The 24,344-nt window shown below is 49.7% G+C and overlaps 1 protein-coding gene across 2 annotated transcripts; it reads right to left on the reverse strand.

Annotated features, from left to right (window-relative positions):
- Window positions 1–12,275: 12,275 nt before the first annotated feature.
- On the reverse strand, window positions 12,276–24,082 carry LOC142466855 (uncharacterized). 2 transcript variants are annotated; one of them, XM_075572378.1, is made up of 3 exons: window positions 23,972–24,082; window positions 17,494–17,641; window positions 12,276–14,848 (listed from the first exon to the last, which is right to left on the reverse strand). In XM_075572378.1, exon 3 carries the CDS (start codon window positions 14,739–14,741, stop codon window positions 13,185–13,187), a length of 1,557 nt encoding a protein of 518 aa, XP_075428493.1. In that variant the 5' UTR covers window positions 14,742–14,848; window positions 17,494–17,641; window positions 23,972–24,082; the 3' UTR covers window positions 12,276–13,184. The 2 variants fall into 2 exon arrangements, with proteins under 2 accessions (XP_075428493.1, XP_075428492.1); XM_075572377.1 differs by having other exon boundaries at window positions 23,864–24,073.
- Window positions 24,083–24,344: the final 262 nt, after the last annotated feature.

Below are 24,344 nucleotides of genomic sequence, written 5' to 3' on the forward strand. Positions count from 1 at the left end.
TACCTGTGAGGAACAGGAGGGCCTGAGTCTCCCAGGGTGGTATTGGGAATAACAGGGACAGGCTTCTGTGGTATATGCCTCCATCTTCTCTAGCAACGGTGCAGCGCCTCCATCTCTGGCGAGACCTAGGGAATAGGTTAAGATCCTCCCAGAGAAGCCCTGGTCCCAGGGCGAGAGATCTTAGTCTCACACACAGTCTTTGTTAAAAGCAGCAATGTCTCTTTATTCTTTCTGTAGTAGTACACAGCAGGTCATACACAGCAGTGCTTCCAAATGTACACAGGGTCTTTTCCTCCACTCCTTCTCCTCCAGGTTGTACCCCTGCAGGATGGGCTGTATGGGGCTCCAATACCCCAACACCCACCCCAAGGGTATTTCCTCTGGATGAGGCAAGATCCCCCCCCCCCTCACCCCCTGAGCAGGGTGAGGGGCATTGGTCCACTGCCTATAGTGCTATCCGCTCTACTCAGACTTGGCCTGAGTTTCTCCTCCTAGCACAGGTCTCACTCTAATCATGACTGTTCAGTCAGGCACTCCAACTCCTCCAGCTCCCAGGACAGAACAGAACTAACTTGCCACTTACAGGAACAGGCAGTACTAAGTTTAGCCAGCCCCACCCCTCATGATGTCAGCACGCCCTCCCCTGTGTCTCATGCCTGCATACAGAGTAAGGGACCTACCTCCACCAATCACGGCAGAGCTTGAAGCAGGGAAAACCCATGATAACTACTGGCGGCCTGCCCTTAGCAGGACTTACACCAGTAGAAGAAAGATATTTAGCCCCCATTTCTTACCGGGGCTACATTCTCCCTTTGGTGGAATCCAATGGTCCCCACTTGGACCTAACTTTAGCCGCACCATCCTGCAGATGAACATCTGGGAAACAAAACACAGTTCATTAGCGCAGACAACGCAGACCATCTACCCAGATGGTGTATAATGCACAGGTACCTCCCAACGTGGAGAACCTAACTAATAATAATGTCTTGGGTCAGGCTTCCGTACCTCCCGCCCATTGTGATCAGTTACAATAATGTAGTAGGGCTGTACCGACCCAGACTCTGGCCGGTATATCACACTGTGCATGTATATGCACCTCCCCACACTCCAGGCCCGGACTACATCACTGATTTTGTCTTCATTGTGGTAACCCACCTTACCGAACTTCGTCCGTAAGTACTCTTGCACGGCCTCCCTGAGCCAGCTATCGCTGTGCTCCTCTATCTCCCTCATTATGGGCTCAGGCACATAAGGGAACTCATACCCGTGTGACTGCCTATACCTGGCCACTATGGCTCTGTCTGCCCGGCTCAACTTGGAAAGATTCCTGTGGCCCGCCCTGCTTGGCAGTACCGAAAAACTCTGGTTCTGCAGGAGCAATGTCATCATACAATATACAGTACTAGGCCCCTTAGGAAGAATGATCTTCTGCTCTCTCTCTTGGTATCTGTGCTAAAACTCATCCGCCACCACCTGGAGTGTATAGGCACCTACCGCCCACCAATGGTCGACTATGTTGCTCCTAATTAACAGGAACCTGGTGCGGTCCATACCTTTGTGGTACCCAGTGAACAGGGGTGCCCACCACTTGTCACGGTGCTCGCACTCTGATAAGAGGCTAGCAGTATCTATCTCGGACTCAGCTTGGGATGAGACACCGGACGTGATCGCCTCTGTAGAGCGCGAGCAACTGCGTCTACCTTTTGCATTGATGTAGATGGTGGAGTTCATCTTATGAACCACTTGGTTTACAGGCCCTGTCTCTGCAGGAGTATGGGACCCTCGGGCCCTCCCTCTAGACGCAGGAGAAAAAGGTACAGGGTTAGGCACATGTATCACATTAGCATATGGTATCTCCCCATCAGACCCTTCGTCACTCAATTCCCAATCCCACAAATCTTTGGAATATTTGGGGTATTTGCTTAACTTATCCCCGGTAGGTCCCGGTGTCATAACTCGTGATGGGGCCGGGGCAATGGCGCTAGGGGTTGGGACAACAGCAATGTCCGAATCAATGTCCAGCAAGCGGGTAATACCGCGACCAGTGGGCACTTTCTTGTTTGCCCTCTCCGACATGCTTCGTGCTCCTCTGTGAATGCCGTGGCGGTAAAGGTTGGCAAGTGTAGCCGCCAAGGCGGCTCCTCGGGCCGCAAAGATGGCCGCCGGGCCACCATGCCAGCTGGAACCGGAAGTGACGTCATCGTTGGCGCCCGCGGAATCTCCATCCGCTCCGTGATCACGCACCGGAAGGGCGTCGAGGACCGGAAGGGGCGGTGGTGGATCATCGGGTCCGCGTACGGGCAGGTAGGCCGCAAGCCTCTCTCTCGTCCTCTGCAGGTTCCTTCTTAGCCTGGCGGGAGTAAGGGGGTGGTGGAGTCTCCTTACCGCTCCGCTGCCGGCTGATGACATTTGGTTTCTCCGGAGCCGTCTCGTATCCCGTCTCCGCCGCACTGGGATCACCACGGCCGTGGGACTTCTACGGGCCTCAGGCCGCACCAGCGCTCGCCGTCGGTGGGTGTCCGGACTCTTCTGCTCCCTCTCTCCGGTAAGTGGACCGCCATCTTTCTTACAGCTGGGGTGGCTCGCCGGTAGGCGCATCACCACCGATGGGACGCCATCTTCTTCCTACGAAGATGACTTGGTCGGATCCTCCGCTAGGGAGTCAACTGGGTCTTTTGCAGCACCGCCAGTGGGTAGTGGTACGAAAATGGTCTCACTCCGGTACCTCCACTGCGGTCACACTCTTCTCCGCCGAAGTTTCTCTCGGCTCTGTAGTTGGCTGAGCCTTAGTTCCCACCGCAGGGGTGAGGCAGGGAACTAGGACAACCTCGTCTGTTGTCTCTGCCACCTCTGTTAGGGTTCCCGGAGAGGCACCCCGAGGGGTCTTTAGTATGGGCCATGGTTCGTTAGGCCATAGGTAGTACGTGCCACATTGAGGGCATCGTGCTTTGGTGCTTGCGGCCGGTCCGGGCGTCCTGCAGTGGGCGCACAGGCACCAGAGATACCCTCGGCCCTCGTTCTCCCCAACTAGGAGGCCTCCTGGGAGTTGGAAGATAGTTGTGCTTAGCTCTGACATTATGCACGCAGGGGTTGAACAGCTCAATAATTCAGCTCCTTGCTCTTCGAATGCCAGACAGAAGTGAAGTTCCTCGCTCTCACTTCCTGTCCCTCCCTTCGCTGGAGTGGACGCTTCTGATTGGCTCTTGCAGTGCCCCCTCCCTCTGGTTTAAACAAGAGGAGGGGCACTTCTCTCAGTGTGACGTGGCTTTGTCTGTCGGCCAGTTACAGCACAGGTGTGTGGGCTTTCGCGCCGCTCCTTTTGCAGGGGATCTGGGTTTGGCGCCAAACCCCTGCACATCTCTCTCCACATTTCTCGGACAGTCTCTTTGCATGCTTCACGTGCGTGATCCAGGATGTCGGGAGTCGCTATTTTGGGATGGCTGCTAGCTGCTGGGCCGTGGATGGCGCTGCTATCGCCATTTTTAACTCTTGCTTGCTCCGCGGAGCACATGTAGTGACGGCCGCCATCTTTGATGAGCCCTCCAAATGTATGATTTCACTATTCTCAGTGTCTAGTGCACAACTCGTTCCTAGACACTGACTGCTCTCACACTGCTTGCTGACTGCTCTCTGCATGCTCTTTCTGACTGTTTTGCCCACTGATATGATGTGGCATACCCCAGGCTAGGCAGAACTCTTTCTCTGTGCACCGCACTCGCTGACGGTTCCTACAAGTACTCTGTGGTGTGTTTTATGTGGGTGCTGGCTAGTGTACCCGGGCATCTCCCTAGGGTACAGGTGTCTCCTACTTTTTGCCACTCATAGTGCGGGCCCTGGGCCATGGTCCCTGGACAAGTTAACAGGCTAACCCCCCCAGTTGCCTCACACTACCTGCCTCAAGGGACTAGGACAGATATAGCCTCACACCCATCTTACAACACCCTCTTAGGGTACCCAGGGTGTACTGTGCGGGAATCCACGCTCCCGACATTCATAAATGCCCTACTCTCTCCAGTACTTGCCTGGAAGGTGCACTTCACTTTTCCCGCTCTGCTTCGCTGAAAGCCTGTCCTGTTCTGGATCTCAGCAGCGCCTCCAAATGTAACCCATATTCCCTCCCTCCCCCCCCGGTCGCAGACTGGACCTCTAGGGTGTATTGAGGGCTGGCTACATGTACTATGGTGGTGCGTACCTGTGAGGAACAGGAGGGCCTGAGTCTCCCGGGGTGGTATTGGGAATAACAGGGACAGGCTTCTGGGGTATATGCCTCCATCTTCTCTAGCAACGGTGCAGCGCCTCCATCTCTGGCGAGACCTAGGGAATAGGTTAAGATCCTCCCAGAGAAGCCCTGGTCCCAGGGCGAGAGATCTTAGTCTCACACAGTCTTTGTTAAAAGCAGCAATGTCTCTTTATTCTTTCTGTAGTAGTACACAGCAGGTCATACACAGCAGTGCTTCCAAATGTACACAGGGTCTTTTCCTCCACTCCTTCTCCTCCAGGTTGTACCCCTGCAGGATGGGCTGTATGGGGCTCCAATACCCCGACACCCACCCCAAGGGTATTTCCTCTGGGTGAGGCAAGATCCCCCCCCCTCACCCCCTGAGCAGGGTGAGGGGCATTGGTCCACTGCCTTTAGTGCTATCCGCTCTACTCAGACTGGGCCTGAGTTTCTCCTCCTAGCACAGGTCTCACTCTAATCATGACTGTTCAGTCAGGCACTCCAACTCCTCCAGCTCCCAGGACAGAACAGAACTAACTTGCCACTTACAGGAACAAGCAGTACTAAGTTTAGCGAGCCCCACCCCTCATGATGTCAGCACGCCCTCCCCTGTGTCTCATGCCTGCATACAGAGTAAGGGACCTACCTCCACCAATCACGGCAGAGCTTGAAGCAGGGAAAACCCATGATAACTACTGGCGGCCTGCCCTTAGCAGGACTTACACCAGTAGAAGAAAGATATATAGCCCCTATTTCTTACCGGCGCTACATTCTCCCTTTGGTGGAATCCAATGGTCCCCACTTGGACCTAACTTTAGCCGCACCATCCTGCAGATGAACATCTGGGAAACAAAACACAGTTCATTAGCGCAGACAACTCAGACCATCTACCCAGATGGTGTATAATGCAGAGGTACCTCCCAACGTGGAGAACCTAACTAATAATAATGTCTTGGGTCAGGCTTCCGTACCTCCCGCCCATTGTGATCAGTTACAATAATGTAGTAGGGCTGTACCGACCCAGACTCTGGCCGGTATATCACACTGTGCATGTATATGCACCTCCCCACACTCCAGGCCCGGACTACATCACTGATCTTGTCTTCATTGTGGTAACCCGCCTTACCGAACTTCGTCCGTAAGTACTCTTGCACGGCCTCCCTGAGCCAGCTATCTCTGTGCTCCTCTATCTCCCTCATTATGGGCTCAGGCACATAAGGGAACTCATACCCGTGTGACTGCCTATACCTGGCCACTATGGCTCTGTCTGCCCGGCTCAACTTGGAAAGCTTCCTGTGGCCCGCCCTGCTTGGCAGTACCCAAAACTCTGGTTCTGCAGGAGCAATGTCATCATACAATATACTAGGCCCCTTAGGAAGAATGATCTTCTGCTCTCTCTTGGTATCTGTGCTCTAACTCATCCGCCACCTCCTGGGGTGTATAGGCACCTACCGCCCACCAATGGTCGACTATGTTGCTCCTAATTAACAGGAACCTGGTGCGGTCAATACCTTTGTGGTACCCAGTGAACAGGGGTGCCCACCACTTGTCACGGTGCTCGCACTCTGATAAGAGGCTAGCAGTATCTATCTCGGACTCAGCTTGGGATGAGACACCGTACGTGATCGCCTCTGTAGAGCGCGAGCAACTGCGTCTACCTTATGCATTGATGTAGATGGTGGAGTTCATCTTATGAACCACTTGGCTTAGAGGCCCTGTCTCTACAGGAGTATGGGACCCTCGGGCCCTCCCTTTAGACGCAGGAGAAAAAGGTACAGGGTTAGGCACACGTATCACATTAGCATATGGTATCTCCCCATCAGACCCTTCGTCACTCAATTCCCAATCCCTCAAATCTTTGGAATATTTGGGGTATTTGCTTAACTTATCCCCGCTAGGTCCCGGTGTCATAACTCGTGATGGGGCCGGGGCAATGGCGCTAGGGGTTGGGACTGGGACAACAGCAATGTCCGAATCAATGTCCAGCAAGCGGGTAATACCGCGACCAGTGGGCACTTTCTTGTTTGCCCTCTCCGACATGCTTCGTGCTCCTCTGTGAACGCCGTGGCGGAAAAGGTTGGCAAGTGTAGCCGCCACTTGCCAACCGGGCCACCATGCCAGCTGGAACCGGAAGTGACGTCATCGTTGGCGCCCGCGGAATCTCCATCCGCTCCGTGATCACGCACCGGAAGGGCGTCGAGGACCGGAAGGGGCGGTGGTGGATCATCGGGTCCGCGTACGGGCAGGTAGGCCGCAAGCCACTTTCTCGTCCTCTGCAGGTTCCTTCTTCGCCTGGCGGGAGTAAGAGGGTGGTGGAGTCTCCTTACCGCTCCGCTGCCGGCTGATGACATTTGGTTCCTCCGGAGCCGTCTCGGATCCCGTCTCCGCCGCACTGGGATCACCACGGCCGTGGGACTTCTACGGGCCTCAGGCCGCACCAGCGCTCGCCGTCGGTGGGTGTCCGGACTCTTCTGCTCTCTCTCCGGTAAGTGGACCGCCATCTTTCTTACAGCTGGGGTGGTTCGCCGGTAGGCGCATCACCACCGATGGGACGCCATCTTCTTCCTACGAAGATGACTTGGTCGGATCCTCCGCTAGGGAGTCACCTGGGTCTTTTGCAGCACCGCCAGTGGGTAGTGGTACGAAAATGGGCCCGCTCCGGTACCTCCACTGCGGTCACACTCTTCTCCGCCGAAGTTTCTCTCGGCTCTGTAGTTGGCTGGGCCTTAGTTCCCACCGCAGGGGTGAGGCAGGGAACTAGGGCAACCTCGTCTGTTGTCTCCGCCACCTCCGTTAGGGTTCCCGGAGAGGCACCCCGAGGGGTCTTTAGTATGGGCCATGGTTCGTTAGGCCATAGGTAGTACGTGCCACATTGAGGACATCATGCTTTGGTGCTTGCGGCCGGTCCGGGCGTCCTGCAGTGGGTGCACAGGCACCGAAGATACTCTCGGCCCTCGATCTCCCCAACCAGGAAGCCTCCTGGGAGTTGGAAGATAGTTGTGCTTAGCTCCGACATTATGCACGCAGGGGTTGAACAGCTCAATAATTCAGCTCCTTGCTCTTCGAATGCCAGACAGAAGTGAAGTTCCTCGCTCTCACTTCCTGTCCCTCCCTTCGCTGGAGTGGACGCTTCTGATTGACTCTTGCAGTGCCCCCTCCCTCTGGTGGAAACAAGAGGAGGGGCACTTCTCTCAGTGTGACGTGGCTTTGTCTGTCGGCCAGTCACAGCACAGGTGGGTGGGCTTTCGCGCCGCTCCTTTTGCAGGGTATCTGGGTTTGGCGCCAAACCCCTGCACATCTCTCTCCACATTTCTCAGACAGTCTCTTTGCACGCTTCACGTGCGTGATCCAGGATTGTCGGGAGTCGCCATTTTGGGATGGCTGCTAGCTGCTGGGCCGTGGATGGCGCTGCTATCGCCATTTTTAACTCTTGCTTGCTCCGCGGAGCACATGTAGTGACAGCCGCCATCTTTGATGAGCCCTCCAAATGTATGATTTCACTATTCTCAGTGTCTAGTGCACAACTCATTCCTAGACACTGACTGCTCTCACACTGCTCGCTGACTGCTCTCTGCATGCTCTTTCTGACTGTTTTGCCCACTGATATGATGTGGCATACCCCAGGCTTGGCAGAACTCTTTCTCTGTGCACCGCACTCGCTGACGGTTCCTACAAGTACTCTGTGGTGTGTTTTATGTGGGTGCTGGCTAGTGTACCCGGGCATCTCCCTAGGGTATGGGCGTCTCCTACTTTTGGCCACTCATAGTGCGGGCCCTGGGCAAGTTAACAGGCTAACCCCCCCAGTTGCCTCACACTACCTGCCTCAAGGGACTAGGACAGCTATAGCCTCACACCCATCTTACAACACCCTCTTAGGGCACCCAGGGCGTACTGTGCGGGAATCCACGCTCCCCTGACTACCCCTGGTATTCATAAATGCCCTACTCTCTCCAGTACTTGCCTGGAAGGTGCATTTCACTCTTCCCGCTCTGCTTCGCTGAAAGCCTGTCCTGTTCTGGATCTCAGCAGCGCCTCCAAATGTAACCCATATTCCCTCCCCCCCCCGGTCGCAGACTGGACCTCTAGGGTGTATTGAGGGCTGGCTACATGTACTATGGTGGTGCGTACCTGTGAGGAACAGGAGGGCCTGAGTCTCCCGGGGTGGTATTGGGGATAACAGGGACAGGCTTCTGTGGTATATGCCTCCATCTTCTCTAGCAACGGTGCAGCGCCCCCATCTCTGGCGAGACCTAGGGAATAGGTTAAGATCCTCCCGGAGAAGCCCTGGTCCCAGGGCGAGAGATCTTAGTCTCACACACATTCTTTGTTAAAAGCAGCAATGTCTCTTTATTCTTTCTGTAGTACACAGCAGTGCTTCCAAATGTACACAGGGTCTTTTCCTCCACTCCTTCTCCTCCAGGTTGTACCCCTGCAGGATGGGCTGTATGGGGCTCCAATACCCCAACACCCACCCCAAGAGTATTTCCTCTGGGTGAGGCAAGATCTACCCCCCCTCACCCCCTGAGCAGGGTGAGGGGCATTGGTCCACTGCCTATAGTGCTATCTGCTCTACTCAGACTGGGCCTGAGTTTCTCCTCCTAGCACAGGTCTCACTCTAATCATGACTGTTCAGTCAGGCACTCCATCTCCTCCAGCTCCCAGGACAGAACAGAACTAACTTGCCACTTACAGGAACAGGCAGTACTGTTTAGCCAGCCCCACCCCTCATGATGTCAGCAGGCCCTCCAATGTGTCTCATGCCTGCACACAGAGTAAGGGACCTATCTCCACCAATCAGGGCAGGGCTTGAAGCAGGGAAAACCCATGATAACTACTGGCGGCCTGCCCTTAGAAGGACTTACACCAGTAGAAGAAAGATATATAGCCCCCATTTCTTACCGGGGCTACATACATAACAGTTTATTTATTGTATTACACTTATACTGTACAGTACTACAATTTGGTGTGTGTGTGTGTGTGTTGACCCCACTAATCAGGAAAAAAAAACCCAGATGTGAATGACTTCTGAACCTATTAACCAGTGTCTGGATGCCCCCTCTTCACAATATCTAAAGCAGCAATCCTGCCTGGGATCTTAACTGATCCGCAATCCCTCAAGGTACTATACTGGAGGACAGACAAAGTGATTGTAAGTGCGCAACTAATAAATCTTCACAGTGATATGACACATAAAGTGACTTGAATCAACCAGTTGTGTATACCCAGATACCCAGTAAAGGGAAACAGTTCATATATAATAAATACAAAACCGTAACAGGTGAATAGACAAGCTTCTGCAGCCGTATCAATTAGAGTCTCACACTCTAAGCAGTAGGGACACAAACAAGAAAACAGCGCAAAACGCACATGGTGAGGTACATAAAGATACATTCTATCAGTAAAAAATAAGTAATCTGCGTACATCAGATAATTAGGGTAAAAGCATTGACTGTGATAAACACAGAGGTTACCAATCAGCAGGTAGTGGCGATGGTAGCAAGGAGTCGTCACGGCTCATCAGTGGCGGTGGCCCCTCTCAATCCTGGCAACAGAAATCCGTCTCACAGCTGGCGCCCCCTCAAACAGGATGGTATCGTACCGATCAGATGTATGTCAGAGGTAGATTGAAAGTCGTTATAGTGGAACAGTCACATACCAATGATGACTTGTTCGAAATGTCCATATGTGATACTCTGTATACCACAGCGCAATGCAGGACTCCAGTAGAGATTTGGTATACAGTGCACCAGTCAATGACGTCACTGCTAGTCGCGCAGTCTCCTCCACGGAGCGTCGTGTATACAGAGCGTCAGACGCAGTGGAGAGACACACTAGGTTCTACCGAAGGATCACAGGCTATGAAAAAATATATAAAAGAGTGACAGTCATACGCGGTTCGTAGCAACAGAGCTACTTCCTCAGAGATCAATATCTAAAGCAGCAATCCCGCCTGGGATCTTACCTGATCCGCAATCCCTCAAGGTACTATACTGGAGGGGAGGTGTCCCTACCTCTCTTCCGCGGTCTCCCGTGTGAAACTTGAGTCAGATCTGGAAGAAAGCAGTATAGGTTATTTTGGTGTAAGAATAGGGCAGTTAAGATAAGACAGAGAGAGAGAGACAGACAGAGAGAGAGAGACAGACAGACAGAGAGTGAGACAGAGAGTGAGACAGGGAGAGAGACAGGGAGAGAGACAGGGAGAGAGACAGAGGGGGGAGAGAGACAGAGGGGGGGAGAGAGACAGATGGGGGAGACAGAGGGGGGGAGAGAGACAGGGAGAGACAGAGAGAGAGAGAAGGACACAGAGATAGAGAGGGACAGAGAGAGGGTATATGGGTGTTCTGATTGAATGCAGCGGTGCACAAACTAGGGGGTGTACGCTCTCCAAAGCTTGGCGCTTGGAGAGACAAACAAAGTTGACTCAAGCACGCTCAGCAGCAGTCAATGCACACACACTCGCGCACACATCCACACAAACACACACAGAAATAGACCCAATCCATGCCCTCCCCCCCTTACCCGCTCATGCTTGCAAAACAATGCAGGACACCCTGTGCTCAAGCTTGGAGAGTTGGTGATGTCACCGCTCAGCGTCAGCGTGGACGCAGCCTAATTTTGCAAGCGTGAGCTGTTGAAATATGTAAGTATTTAGACATATTTGTATTTACATTGTATACCGTTATATCCTAATATCCCTCTTACCCTAAAACCCCCAACCCTAGAACCCCTTACCCTAAACCCCCTCCCCAAAACAGTAATAACACTTACATTAGAAGCGGCTGGTGGTGGACGGTCTGTCTGCGGCCTAATGCCGGCGGGCAATTGGTAGCGGCAAAACTATTCGGATTCACAGCTAAATGAGACTACAGACAGCTTCAGCATAATGGGGAAAGCACATTTTATTAGAACAGCATGAAAACATAAAACATTAAGAAATGTTTCTTTAAATAAAACAACAATAAGAATGATACAAATAACCTACATTTAAGTTATTATATATATATATATATATATATATATATATATATATATAGAAAACAAACAAGACTGCGCCTTAAAGTGTGAACCGATCCCCAGCTAAATGTATTATAATATAATAAAATTATAACCCAAATAATAGTGAATATAATAAATATCAAATCGATGATATAACAAACAAGATCAAATATAAAAATTAATTATAAAAAAAGAATATATATATATGTATGTCTAAATGTTGCTGGTCTATATGAAGCTGAATAGAGTAACATATACCAACAAATGGATAGGACAGGGGATAATAATAAAAACAACAAAAAAAAACCAATAAAGTTATGGATACAATTGCATGAACCAATAAACAAAGTCCAATGTAGATGGATCAGTAGTAAGATCTTGCTGCAAACAGGAACATGCTGCCTTCCACAGGGAACCAACGAATTCCAAGCCAATCTGTACAAAAACACAAAAAGAAAGCGCCCGATCCTAGTGCAATATGTTCAAAAAAATATACATTTATTTCCCTCAAAAATCCAACAAAATGCTAACTCACAAACAACAGAATAAAAACAGCGTTTTATGAGGTATACTCATGCACCGGACGAGGATTCAGCTACTCAGCCCACTCCGTGTCTTCACCGCATGGATTCGCAGTGCTCCACTGGGTCTCCGTCCAACAGGAACTCAGGAAGCGACACTGTGGTTCAGATAGTCCTCCGGAAACAAGACTGGCGTGTGACTAGTTCCGGGTACAACTGTGTACCTTGTCTGAGCTAAAAATTGTAGCTTATAACGTTTTGTAAGTCCAGGATTCACCCAAGGGTGTATGTTTCTTTGCTTATGTGGGTACTCACCTTTTGCATCCTGGACTTACAAAACGTTATAAGCTACAAGTTTCAGCTGTGGAGCACTGCGAATCCATGCGGTGAAGACAAGGAGTGAGCTGAGTAGCTGTATCCCCGTCCGGTGCATGAGTATACCTCATAAAACGCTGTTTTTATTCTGTTTGTGAGTTAGCATTTTGTTGGATTTTTGAGGGAAATAAATGTATATTTTATTTAACATATTGCACTAGGATCGGGCGCTTTCTTTTTGTGTTTTTGTGTATATATATATAAATATATATATATATCTAAAGCTGTGAACATGCAGCAAGCTTAAGCCTATACGGAACCATGTTTAAAATGGTTTTGAAGCAAAAAGTGGCACTGTGTGCTAATTTGCATGTCATTTCCCAGAATCCCTTGCTGCAGTGGAAGTGCTGTGTGCTGAGTGATAATGGTGAAAGGTGGGGTTGCAGACCTGACTAAGACATGCAAATGAGCATACAGTAATATTTCCATTTGTTATTTGCTTTGCTGTGGAGGGTTTTTGTCACTTTTTTTTACCCACCATAACTTAACTAAGTATGATAAAACCTATCCTGCTTCATTTTTGCATAGCCAGTGTAACCAACCCCACACTGATGAGACCAATTAAGGTCGAAACAGCTGTCCATGAGTGGGTTTACTGGCTATGCATCTTAACCCTGGCTGTGCTCAAAGCTGTGACCATGCAGCAAACTTAAGCCTATAGGGAACCATGTTAATGGTTTTGAAGCAAAAGGTGGCACTGTGTGTCCATTTGCATGTAATTTCCCAGAATCCCTTGCTGCAGTGGAAGCACTGTTTGCTGGGTGATAATGGTGAAAGGCGGGGTTGCAGACTTGTCTAAGACATGCAAATGAGCATACAATAATATTTCCATTATATATATTACATAACATTTTACCCCTTTAAAATGCTCGTTCTATGCACCATAAACAAAAATCACTTTTCATTGTGATTCAGCGTAACACAGATACACGTGTGCACTTATATGTGAGCGTCTTAGTCGCTAGTTATCCCTAATCATGCCTGGCTTTAGAGATAGGTCTCTCCCCTGTGTGTCTCCTCAGGCTGGATAAATCACTAAATCCCTTCCCACATTCCCCACATACATGGGGTCTCTATCCTGTGTGTGTCCTATTGTGTTTGTTCAGGCTGGATAAGTCACTAAATCTCTTCCCACATTCCCCACAAACATGTGGTCTCTCCCCAGTGTGTGTCCTCTTGTGTGTGTTCAGGCTGGATAACACACTAAATCCCTTCCCACATTCCCCACATACATGTGGTCTCTCCCCAGTGTGTGTCTTCCAGTGTCTGATTAGGCTGGATAACACACTAAATCGCTTCCCACATTCCCCACATACATGCGGTCTCTCCCCTGTGTGTATCCTAATGTGTGTGTTCAGGTGGTATAACACACTAAATCCCTTCCCACATTCCCCACATACATGCGGTCTCTCCCCTGTGTGTGTCCTCTTGTGTCTGTTCAGGCTGGATGAATGACTAAATCCCTTTCCACATTCCCCACATACATGCGGTCCCTCACCTGTGTGTGTCCTCTTGTGTATGTTCAGATAGGATAACACACAAAATCTCTTCCCACATTCCCCACAAACATGCGGTCTCTCCCCTGTGTGTATCCTCTTGTGTGTGTTCAGGCTGGATAAATGACTAAATCCCTTCCCACATTCCCCACATACATGCGGTCTCTCCCCTGTGTGTGTCCTAATGTGTCTGTTCAGGTGGGTTAACAAACTAAATCCCTTCCCACATTCCCCACATACATGCGGTCTCTCCCCTGTGTGTATCCTAATGTGTGTGTTCAGGTGGTATAACACACTAAATCCCTTCCCACATTCCCCACATACATGCGGTCTCTCCCCTGTGTGTGTCCTCTTGTGTCTGTTCAGGCTGGATGAATGACTAAATCCCTTCCCACATTCCCCACATACATGTGGTCTCTCCCCACTGTGTGTCCTCCGGTGACTGATTAGGCTGGATATGTCACTAAATCGCTTCCCACATTCCCCACATACATGCGGTCTCTCCCCTGTGTGTGTCCTCTTGTGTGTATATAAGCTGGATGAATGACTAAATCCCTTTCCACATTCCCCACATACATGCGGTCCCTCACCTGTGTGTGTCCTCTTGTGTGTGTTCAGGCTGGATGAATGACTAAATCCCTTCCCACATTCCCCACATACATAAGGTTTCTCCCCTGTGTGTGTCCTCTTGTGTATTTTCAGGTGGGATAACCGAATAAATGCCTCCCCACATTCCCCACATACATGTGGTCTCTCCCCACTGTGTGTCCTCCGGTGACTGATTAGGCTGGATATGTCACTAAATCGCTTCCCACATTCCCCACATACATGCGGTCTCTCCCCTGTGTGTGTCCTCTTGTGTGTGTTCAAGCTGGATGAATGACTAAATCCCTTCCCACATTCCCCACATACATGCGGTCTCTCCGCAGTCCTTTTCTGTAGATTCTGGTCTGATAACCAAGTCAGACTCTTCCCACTTTCTCCAAGATCTTTTCCTGTGGCTGCTGGTAATATATATTTTTGGGAATTAGAAGCAGTTACATTGTTTACTAAGTGACTTGACTGGTTGAAAGATGCATTTTCGGTCATATTTATTGGAATGTTGCAAGATTGTTCTGTCCTCATTTTTTCCATATACTCATTTGGGTGTTTGAACTTCAGATGTTTGAGGAGGTAATCCTGACTGCTAAAAGCAACCTTGCAGTGATGGCATGGGTGGATTATTGGAGCTTGGCTTTGTACTAGACGAGACAAAAAAGTCACTGTTATACAAACTGTCATACAAAAGGTCATGCAGGAGAGGTAAGTTGGCATATCACAAAAAGTTCAGGATGAAAGTAAACTGTAGAAGTACATTGTAAAAATGAAGGGTTTAGCACACGTGCAGCATTAGGGCCGGGAGAGTAGATGTAGTGGATCATACATTTAACGTGAATCCTAATATTTAACCATTGAAAAGGAAATCTCACTAGCTGCAAAACTGCAATTAAAGTGGAAGAAATCTTTTCAAATCATTTGATAGTAGATAGTAAGTATGGGGGGGGACATACCGTTACCTGGAATTAAAGTGCTTTTAATATAATACATGTTTTATGTTCCCTGTTCCCTGTACAACCAGCCTCACACTGATGAGACTCAAAAGGTCGAAACAGCTGTCTGAGAGTGGTTTTACTGGCTTTGCATCTAATCCTATGCTGTGCTTAAAAGCTGTATGAACAGTGGGCATTAGCATATAAGGAAAGTATGTTTGTTAGGTAGCACTCCACAAATAACTAAATGTATAAATATAAACTGGAGATAAATTGGTGCACAGAGGCAGGGGGGAACTCTGAACCCCCGAAAGAATCATATATATACAAAGGGGCCCCAGCATGCAAATAGATATAATAGACAATTGTCAATTTGAATAAGTCAATAAAGGTATATTTGGCAACATTTGTAGCAGCTGTACAATATACCCAAATGCAGGGTCTGGAGATCATATCTCGCAAAACAACAACTACAATAATGTGGAGGGAAGGGAGTGGTTGGGGGTGAAAAAAAGGGGGATGGAGGATAACAATAGAAAAAATGCGCGCAGTCTCATTAGATCCCCTTGATTCAGAATTAGTGGTCTCCCTCTGCAGCTTTCACTCTCCCGTGATCAGCGGGGTGGAAACGAAACATACAAATAAAAAGAAAGCGCAGGAAAGGGAAAAAAGAGTCAGTAAAGATAATAACCTTTATATCAAACTTAGTAAAAATGCATAGTAAAATTCACTTTATAAAATAAGGTTCCACATGAACCCACAATTCCACAATTCCAAAGCACTAAAGGGGGTCCCTGAATCAAAAAAACCCTTGGTCTAATGGTGAAAAAAAGTCCTTGGATATTGCTGGATGTTACCAGAGCTTACATTGGATTCAAGCAGAGACCCCACCCCATGCAAAGTAAGGGAAACACCACCGTCGACCGAGCACCCGTCGTCACGGCCGCTCCCCGCTGTGTGATGACGTCACCTCTACGCGTTTCGTGTCATATGACGCTTCTTTAGGAGGTATGTCTAAACCCCCCCATAGCTGCTCTAATATATAGCAAGATGGACAATTCCTCTTCCAATGGGAGCCATCATTGGTGTATATTGACCTTCCAATCAATGCCTAATAATTATACAATACAAAATGCTCATGACACAAATAAATATGTATACATGTCTCCATGCACACTCACAAAAAATCACTGTCTATTGAAACCAGACATACATATGGAAAAGAATAAAGGTATTATATGAAATAACCATATAATTATATGTATATGTATACATGTCTCCATGCACACAATATTATCACTGTCTAATGAAATTAAATACAAACTAACCATAACAAATGAACCATAAATGCGTTAAATAAATAATAATAAATAATAATAATGAAGTGTTAACGCGGTGATAATGTGAGAGATTAGATGTTATGGAATCTATCACAGGCACAATGGGACGGCCAGGGGGATCCCCCAAGGATTTGTGAATCTTGGGGATGTGGTATAGAATCGGAACCCTAGGAAAGGCATTGTAAATGTAACTGAACTCTTTACCTGAAAGAATGACACTTGTTTGGGCTTTTTGTAAAAAATCTTGTAGGATTAGCTGATACTTTAAGGTGGGGTCTCCAATAAGTTTCTGGTAAGAATTATTGTCATTTAGAAGACGCATAGCTTCTTTAAAATAATCCCCACGATTTTGCAAAACCGTGCCCCCACCTTTATCTGCTTGGCGCTATGATGAGATCGCCATTAGCATTTAATTCCTTAAGGGCTCGACGTTCATTTTGGCTGAGATTATTATGGGTCATATAGTCACGTCTATTATTACACAGTGACCTGAGATCTTTCTGGACCAATTTGCCAAAAAGCTCCATATATGGACCCTTTGACTCATGAGGGTAAAAAACTGATTTAGGCTTTAGAGCTGTTTGGGTTATGTTTTTAGCATTATCACTTTCTATATATAGACTGAGAAGGTCTTGTATAGTATCTTCATCATTAATACGAGGAGGATTCCTTCTCATCACGATCTCTGTCTGTATATTAGTAACCCGTATATTTTCATCAATCAACTCCATCATGCTATCAAATAAAATCTCATCATGCACAAATTCCTCCTCATTGGTATTATTTTCTCTTATAACCAAAGGTATCATACTATCTTTAACATTGTCTACGCCTAAACATCTCTCATCCTGTGATGATCGATTATTAGGAATGAAACGAGAAACAGGGGGAGCAAGGGGTTAAAACAATCAAATGCACCAATGCTGATATGAATAAAAACCTCTAGGGAGGTTAGGTGCTCAAGGGGGGAGGGGGGGGGGAATGTAAATATAAATATATGTGATCCACGATACTCACATGGCCCAGTGTAAGTACAGGTCCTAAGAGTGGTATCTGCAATGGTCCCACCCTCCTACACCGATCAAGGCAGCAGGGAACAGGGGTCACTAGCAGTCAAGGCTCTGGCGAGGGGAATCCTCACTTTGGCAAACGTCCCAGTTGCTCCCTCGTATGATGGTAAAAAGGTAGTGAGACAATTGTGTAAGTCACAAATCAATACATTTATTGGTGTATAAAAACAATTCACTCACATAACAGAAAATCCCAGGTCGGCGCCCGTAGTTAAGTGGCGAGTCCTGCAGCAAGAACCTTGCCGCCGCGTCCGGAAGACAAGGAGATGTAGTAACTGCGTGCGGCTGCTCACTACTGCTACGGAGGCCCCCGCGGATCAAAAACAATCAGCTAGAGAGAGCTACGCGTTTCGCCGAAACATCGGCTTCATCGGCTTACTACATCTCCATGTCTTCCTACACACACACACACACACACACACACACACACACACACACACACACACACACACACACACACACACACACACACACACACACACACACACACACACACACACACACACACACACACACTATATATACATATATATATATATATATAAAAATATACATTACCGCATAGCAGCAACAAAGGAGACAGCACTCAGGTGAATGAAAATGAATGTATTAAATACAGCACATAACTCCAACGTTTCGATCCCACAGGGGGATCTTCCTCAGGGGAGTGCATACACATATATATATACACACATATATACAGTGTTCGACAATCCTATACATCTGCACGCCCGGGACGAGTGGATTTAACCTCTGGGCGAGCAACTATGGGCACAAGCAGCACACGTGTTTGTTTTTTTAAATTTTCCCTGCTCGCGCTGAAAAAAATCTCCCCCTACCTGACTGCTGATTGGCGCGCTCTCCCAGGCTTTGTGGGCGCGCGGCCAGGCTCTATATGAGCCCGCTCCTAACGAGCGGCCATTCTTTTTCCATGGAGGACACAGTAAGTACTCTCTGTGCCTTCCCCCCTGTCCCTGGCGCTCCCGCTGCCCGCAGTTATGGAGGTGGTAGCGGGGGTGTTCTCCTGTCCCCGCTTCCCCCCGTGTCAGCCCGCGGGTGGGAGATGGGAGCGGGGATGTCCCTCAGGTCCCCACTTCCCCCTGATCCACCCACGTCCCCGGCGCTCCCGCTGCCTGCCGTGTGGTGGTGGTGGGGGGGGGTTCTTCCCCCCTCCTGTCCCCGGCGCTCCCGCTGCCTGCATGGAGGTGGTAGCGGGGGGGTTTCTTCCCCCCCACGTCCCCGGCGCTCCCTCTGCCTGCCGGGAGGTGGTAGCGGGGGGGTTTCTTCCCCCCACGTCCCCGGCGCTCCCGCTGCCTGCATGGAGGTGGTAGCGGGGGGTTTCTTCCCCCCACGTCCCCGGCGCTCCCGCTGCCTGCATGGAGGTGGTAGCGGGGGGTTTCTTCCTCCCCCCTGTACCCTGCGCTCCCGCTGCCTGCGCGGGGCGGGAGATTGGCGCGGGAGGGTTGTGGAGCGGGGGGGTGGTGCTGGTCGCGGCCTTTCCTCTCTTACGGAACCCCCCGTGTGTGTAGAGTGAGAGAGAGTGTGTGTGTGTATGTATATGTGTGTGTGTATATATATGGGAGAGACAGTGTGTGTGTGTGTGTGTATGGGAGAGTGTGTGTGTGTGTGTGTGTGTGTGTGTGTGTGTATGGGAGAGTGTGTGTGTGTGTATGGGAGAGTGTGTGTGTGTGTGTGTGTGTATGGGAGAGTGTTTGTGTGTGTGTATGGGAGAGTGTGTGTGTATGGGAGAGTGTGTGTGTATGGGAGAGAGTGTGTGTGTATATGGGAGAGAGTGTGTGTGTATATGGGAGAGTGTGTGTGTGTGTGTGTGTGTGTGTGTGTGTGTGTGTGTGTGTGTGTGTGTGTGTGTGTGTGTGTGTGTGTGTGTGTGTGTGTGTGTGTGTGTGTGTGTGTGTGTATATGGGAGTATGTGTGTATATGGGAGAGTGTGTGTGTGTAAGGGTTGCTCATGTAATGTGAGCATGAGATAAAAAGTGGCACTGTGTGCTCATTTGCATGTCATTTCCCAGAATCCATTGCTGCAGTGGAAGTGCTGTTTGCTGGGTGATAATGGTGAAAGACAGGGTTGCAGACCTGTCTAAGACATGAAAATGTATATACAGGAATATTTACAGTTGCTTTATACTTTACTGTGGAGGGTTTTAGTCACTTTTTTTACCCACCATAACCTTAATAGTGGTGGTGATTACCTACTCTTATCTCATTTGAGCAAATGTCAGCAAGCCAACCTCACACTGATGATACCCATCAAGGTTGAAACATGTCTGTGAGTGGGTTAACTGACTTTGCATCTCCCAAGTCCTTGCTTAAAAGCTGTGTTTAAAGCAGCATGCATTGACTAAGGGTTGCTCATGTAATGTGAGCATGAGATAAAAAGTGGCACTGTGTGCTCATTTGCATGTCATTTCCCAGAATCCCTTGCTGCAGTGGAAGTGCTGTTTGCTGGGTGATAATGGTGAAAGACAGGGTTGCAGACCTGTCTAAGACATGCAAATGAATATACAGGAATATTTACAGTTGCTTTATGCTTTACTGTGGAGGGTTTTAGTCACCTTTTTTACCCACCATAACCTTAATAGTGGTGATATATATATATATATATATATATATATATCTCAGAAAATGGCCGTGTTAGTCCAGTTGCGATAGTGCAGAATAAATGAGTTCTTCAGTATTAGGTGATACCTTTTTTTATTGGACTAACAATTTATGTCATAGGACAAGCTTTTGAGAGTTATCCTCTCTTCTTCAGGTCAAGCAATACTGATGTATGTGTGTGTGTGTGTGTGTCACCAGAGGTACCCCCCAATCAGTCACCCCCCCAACCTAGTCAGTCAAAGTCACCCAGTCAGTCACCATCTCCCCACCAGTTCCCCCCCATCTCCTCTGTCTCTCTCCCCCGTCTCTGTCTCTCCCCCCCCCCGTCTCTCTCTCCCCCCCCGTCTCTGTCTCTCCCCCCCGTCTGTCTCTGTCTCCCTCTCCCCCCCGTCTGTCTCTCCCCCCCGTCTGTCTCTGTCTCTCTCTCCCCCCCGTCTGTCTCTGTCTCTCTCTCCCCCCGTCTGTCTCTCGCTCCCCCCCCGTCTGTCTCTGTCTCTCTCTCCCCCCCGTCTGTCTCTGTCTCTCTCTCCCTCCCGTCTGTCTCTGTCTCTTTCTCCCTCCCGTCTCTGTCTCTCTCTCCCCCCCGTCTCTGTCTCTCTCTCCCCCCGTCTCTGTCTCTCTCTCCCCCCCGTCTCTGTCTCTCTCTCCCCCCCGTCTCTGTCTCTCTCTCCCCCCCGTCTCTGTCTCTCTCTCCCCCCCGTCTCTGTCTCTCTCTCCCCCCCGTCTCTGTCTCTCTCTCCCCCCCGTCTCTGTCTCTCTCTCCCCCCCGTCTCTGTCTCTCTCTCCCCCCCGTCTCTGTCTCTCTCTCCCCCCGTCTCTGTCTCTCTCTCTCCCCCGTCTCTGTCTCTCTCTCCCTCTGTCTCCCCCCACACTCTGTCTCCCCCCCACACTCTGTCTCCCCCCCACACTCTGTCTCCCCCCCACACTCTGTCTCCCCCCCACACTCTGTCTCCCCCCCACACTCTGTCTCCCCCCCACACTCTGTCTCCCCCCCACACTCTGTCTCCCCCCCACACTCTGTCTGGATATCTTTTTTACCCTGTATATCTTAACTGCCCTATACTACACCGAAATAACTTATACTGCTTTCTTCCAGAACTGACTCAAGCTTCACACAGGAAACATCGGAACCCCCCCTAACCCAGAACACAGGTAAGGAACACCTCCCCTCCAATGTATAAGATTGCGAGAATGAAGGTATCTGGACATTGAGGGACTGCGGATCAGGTAAGATCCCAGGCGGGATTGCTGCTTTAGATATTGTGAAGCGGGGACGTCCAGACACTGGTTAAGGGGTTCAGGAAACTAGTCATTCACATCTGGCTTTTATTTCTAGAACACACACACACGACTAATTGTAGTATAATGTAATGCAATAAATACATTTATGTCAAAAACTAATGTTGTTCTGACTAGGAATTTATTAAATGTATTTTATTTATATATTTTATTTTAAAGCGGGGTTGGGGCGGGTCTAGGGTTGGGGGCCGGACTAGGGTGGGGTTGGGGCTGGACTAGGAGGTGAGTAGATTTTTTTTGGTTCGGCGAGTAGATTTTTGGGTGATTTGTCGAACACTGCATATACACACACACACACACACACACACACACACACACACACACACACACACGAAACCCGCGCGCCACTTGCAACGCCGGGTGCGCCAGGTGCAACACGGGGTGTGCACCAGCGCCTACTATATAACAAGCCTTAGGCTGCGCTAATAGTGCCGGGGACGGTGCGTCGCAGCAATACAAATGTATTGTCGCTGGAGCTTATAGTGCACGCGACGGCGACAGTGCTACCAGAAATCTGGTAGACACTGATTTTTTATTTTTTTCGGCGACTGTCTCCCCTTGAGGCCAATTAGGAGCTTATCCGGCCCTCTGCTTTCCCCTTTTATGACGTCCACCTAAAATTGAAATTCAACTTTCACAATGGCAACGTCATCGGTTGCGTCGCCGGCTGCATAAGTGCAGCCTAAGGCCTCGCTCAGACAGGCTGCTACGTCCGTGTGCTTGCGTTCGCGCCTCTGCCGCGCGCTCCTGCAGCCCAGCGACCTGTGCTCAAACTGCAGGAATTGAGTCGTGGCGGGGTGCTTAACGAACTTGTCACGGAGCTGGTTCGCCTTTATTGGCTGAACCAGCTCAAGTCACGCGACTGTAGCACCAAATTTCAATTTGGGTTGTGAACGGGAGGCGTATGTTGTGCGTGGCTTTGATGTCCGTCCGGGCAAAGTGATGGGTTGAGGTGAACGGGAGGGGAGGTGAATGGGAGTTATGGGTCCACGGTAGTGTTGACGGGGAGGGGTGGGTATGCGTGTGTGGTGGCAGGGTAGGGGGTGGTGAGGGAAGGCGGGTTGAAGAGGCGCTGTTGGGGGGTTAGCTGCTCTTGAGGTGTGGATGCACGTGACACCGTACGTTGTGCGTGTCTTTGATGTCCGGCGTCGGGCAAAGTGATGGGTTGAGGTGAACGGGAGGGGAGGTGAACGGGGGTAGACAGGAGGGTGTGCGGGACCGAGGGGGTGTGCGTCGTGTGAGTAGCAGAGTTTGGTGTGTGGGAGGCGAGGTGACCGTGAGATGTTCCAGGGTCCACAGTAGGGTGTGCGGGACAGAGAGCGAGGCGGCGTGGCATTGGTGAGGTGGTACAGAGGAGTGTGTGCGGTGCAAGGAGGGAGTGCATCGTGGCAAGTGGAGGGAGGGGGTGAAGAGGCGCTGAAAGTGAGGTGTGGGGCCACGTTACAGAGTACGGTGCGCGGGCCCGAGCGGCATACAAAGTGGGTTGAGGTGGTGGTGAGGCGGTGACCGTGAGGTGTGTGAAGGGTCCGAAGTGCTACCGTGCGATGTTGGGGAGGGGGGTGTTGCGGGAGTGGCGGGGGTTTGTTGCAGGAGGGGGGGGGGGTGTAAAAGCATAAACGGCATATAGTTTTGTTGTAAGAAGACACTGTACCTGAGTATTCTGCAGGGGATGAGCGCTGGGGTTATTTTATTTTCTGAGATGAGAGCAGGCAGTGAGGCGTCAAAATGGTGCTGTCAAGCGTACTCCCAAAGCTGAGTGCTTCTTGGTAGTGTGCCAGTGGTGTAGGTGTGGTGAGCGAAGGCCGCAGGCCAATGAGAGGTGTGCGGGGGCAGACGTGCCGAGGGACCAATCACCTTGGCCCGAGGCTGAGTGACGGACCAACGGGCCAATCTGATTGCCCAGAAGCACAGCTAACATATGTTTTCAAAAATATATATATAGATGTATGTGTATATGTATGTCCACAATGCCTGCAAACAATTGTGACATACACACACACACACACACGATGAGCGGTAGCGGCACGAAAAACATCGTTTTTCCCGCTATCGCCCAGCTCCGCGCGCACAGTAGCATAGGTCCCGGTCACACATGGGGCTTCGTGACGTGCGCGCACAAAAACAAACTCCTGCCGGCCAATGGTAGTGTTCAGTGTTGAAACTACCATTGGCTGCAGATGCTTGTCTGTACAAGCTTCAAAATGCTGTGACACAGGTCGCCGCCCTCCCCTCCCCCCGTGCTTTTTGTATGTATACTAAAGAAGCTGTGAAGGTAAAGAGAGAGTGAGTGAGTGCGTGCGTGCGTAATTTATTATTTATTAAAAAAAAAAAACATTGGTAAAAATAAAATATTTATTAAATGAGTGTAGACATGTAGGTAGATAGATAGATATACATACATTCATTCATTGCCGGGAAAAGATGAATTTCCCGGTCTTCGCCGCTGTCTGTCGGCCTCCCGCTCCCTGTCTGGGGCGAGGCTGCTTTTTATGTGTGTTTTCTCTCACCTCCTCTCTCTGCTGCAGTCTCAGGTTCACGTTCCCGGAAGTGGAGACACTGACTACATCCAGGTCACAGCTCTGTGTCCTATTGCGCATGCTCACACGAAGGGGATCATGGGAGTTGTAGTTTGTAGACTTCAAAACGGATCAAGTGTCACATGCTGTGTAGATTAGAAACAAGACAGTTACATTTCCCAGGCTCTGTGCTAGGGAAAGATAGTTTCTGCTGCATGTAGCTGTGAATACTCCTCTTGGTCCTTAATATGTCTCAGTAAAGCTGCTTCAGTTCACTATGTATATAAATATATACCTGTTCTCTCTGTGTCTCACAGACAGCTGGGGCAGCACAGGCTGCTGGTTTTGTCTTTGAAATGCAGAT

Source organism: Ascaphus truei, chromosome 15 (genome assembly GCF_040206685.1).
Source record: "Ascaphus truei isolate aAscTru1 chromosome 15, aAscTru1.hap1, whole genome shotgun sequence".
In the NCBI taxonomy this organism is placed as follows: Eukaryota; Metazoa; Chordata; class Amphibia; order Anura; family Ascaphidae; genus Ascaphus; species Ascaphus truei.

Excerpts from the sequence above, each read along its gene's own strand:
- LOC142466855 (XM_075572378.1), bottom strand. The coding sequence starts at position 14,741 with ATGGAAAAAATGAGGACAGAACAATCTTGCAACATTCCAATAAATATG.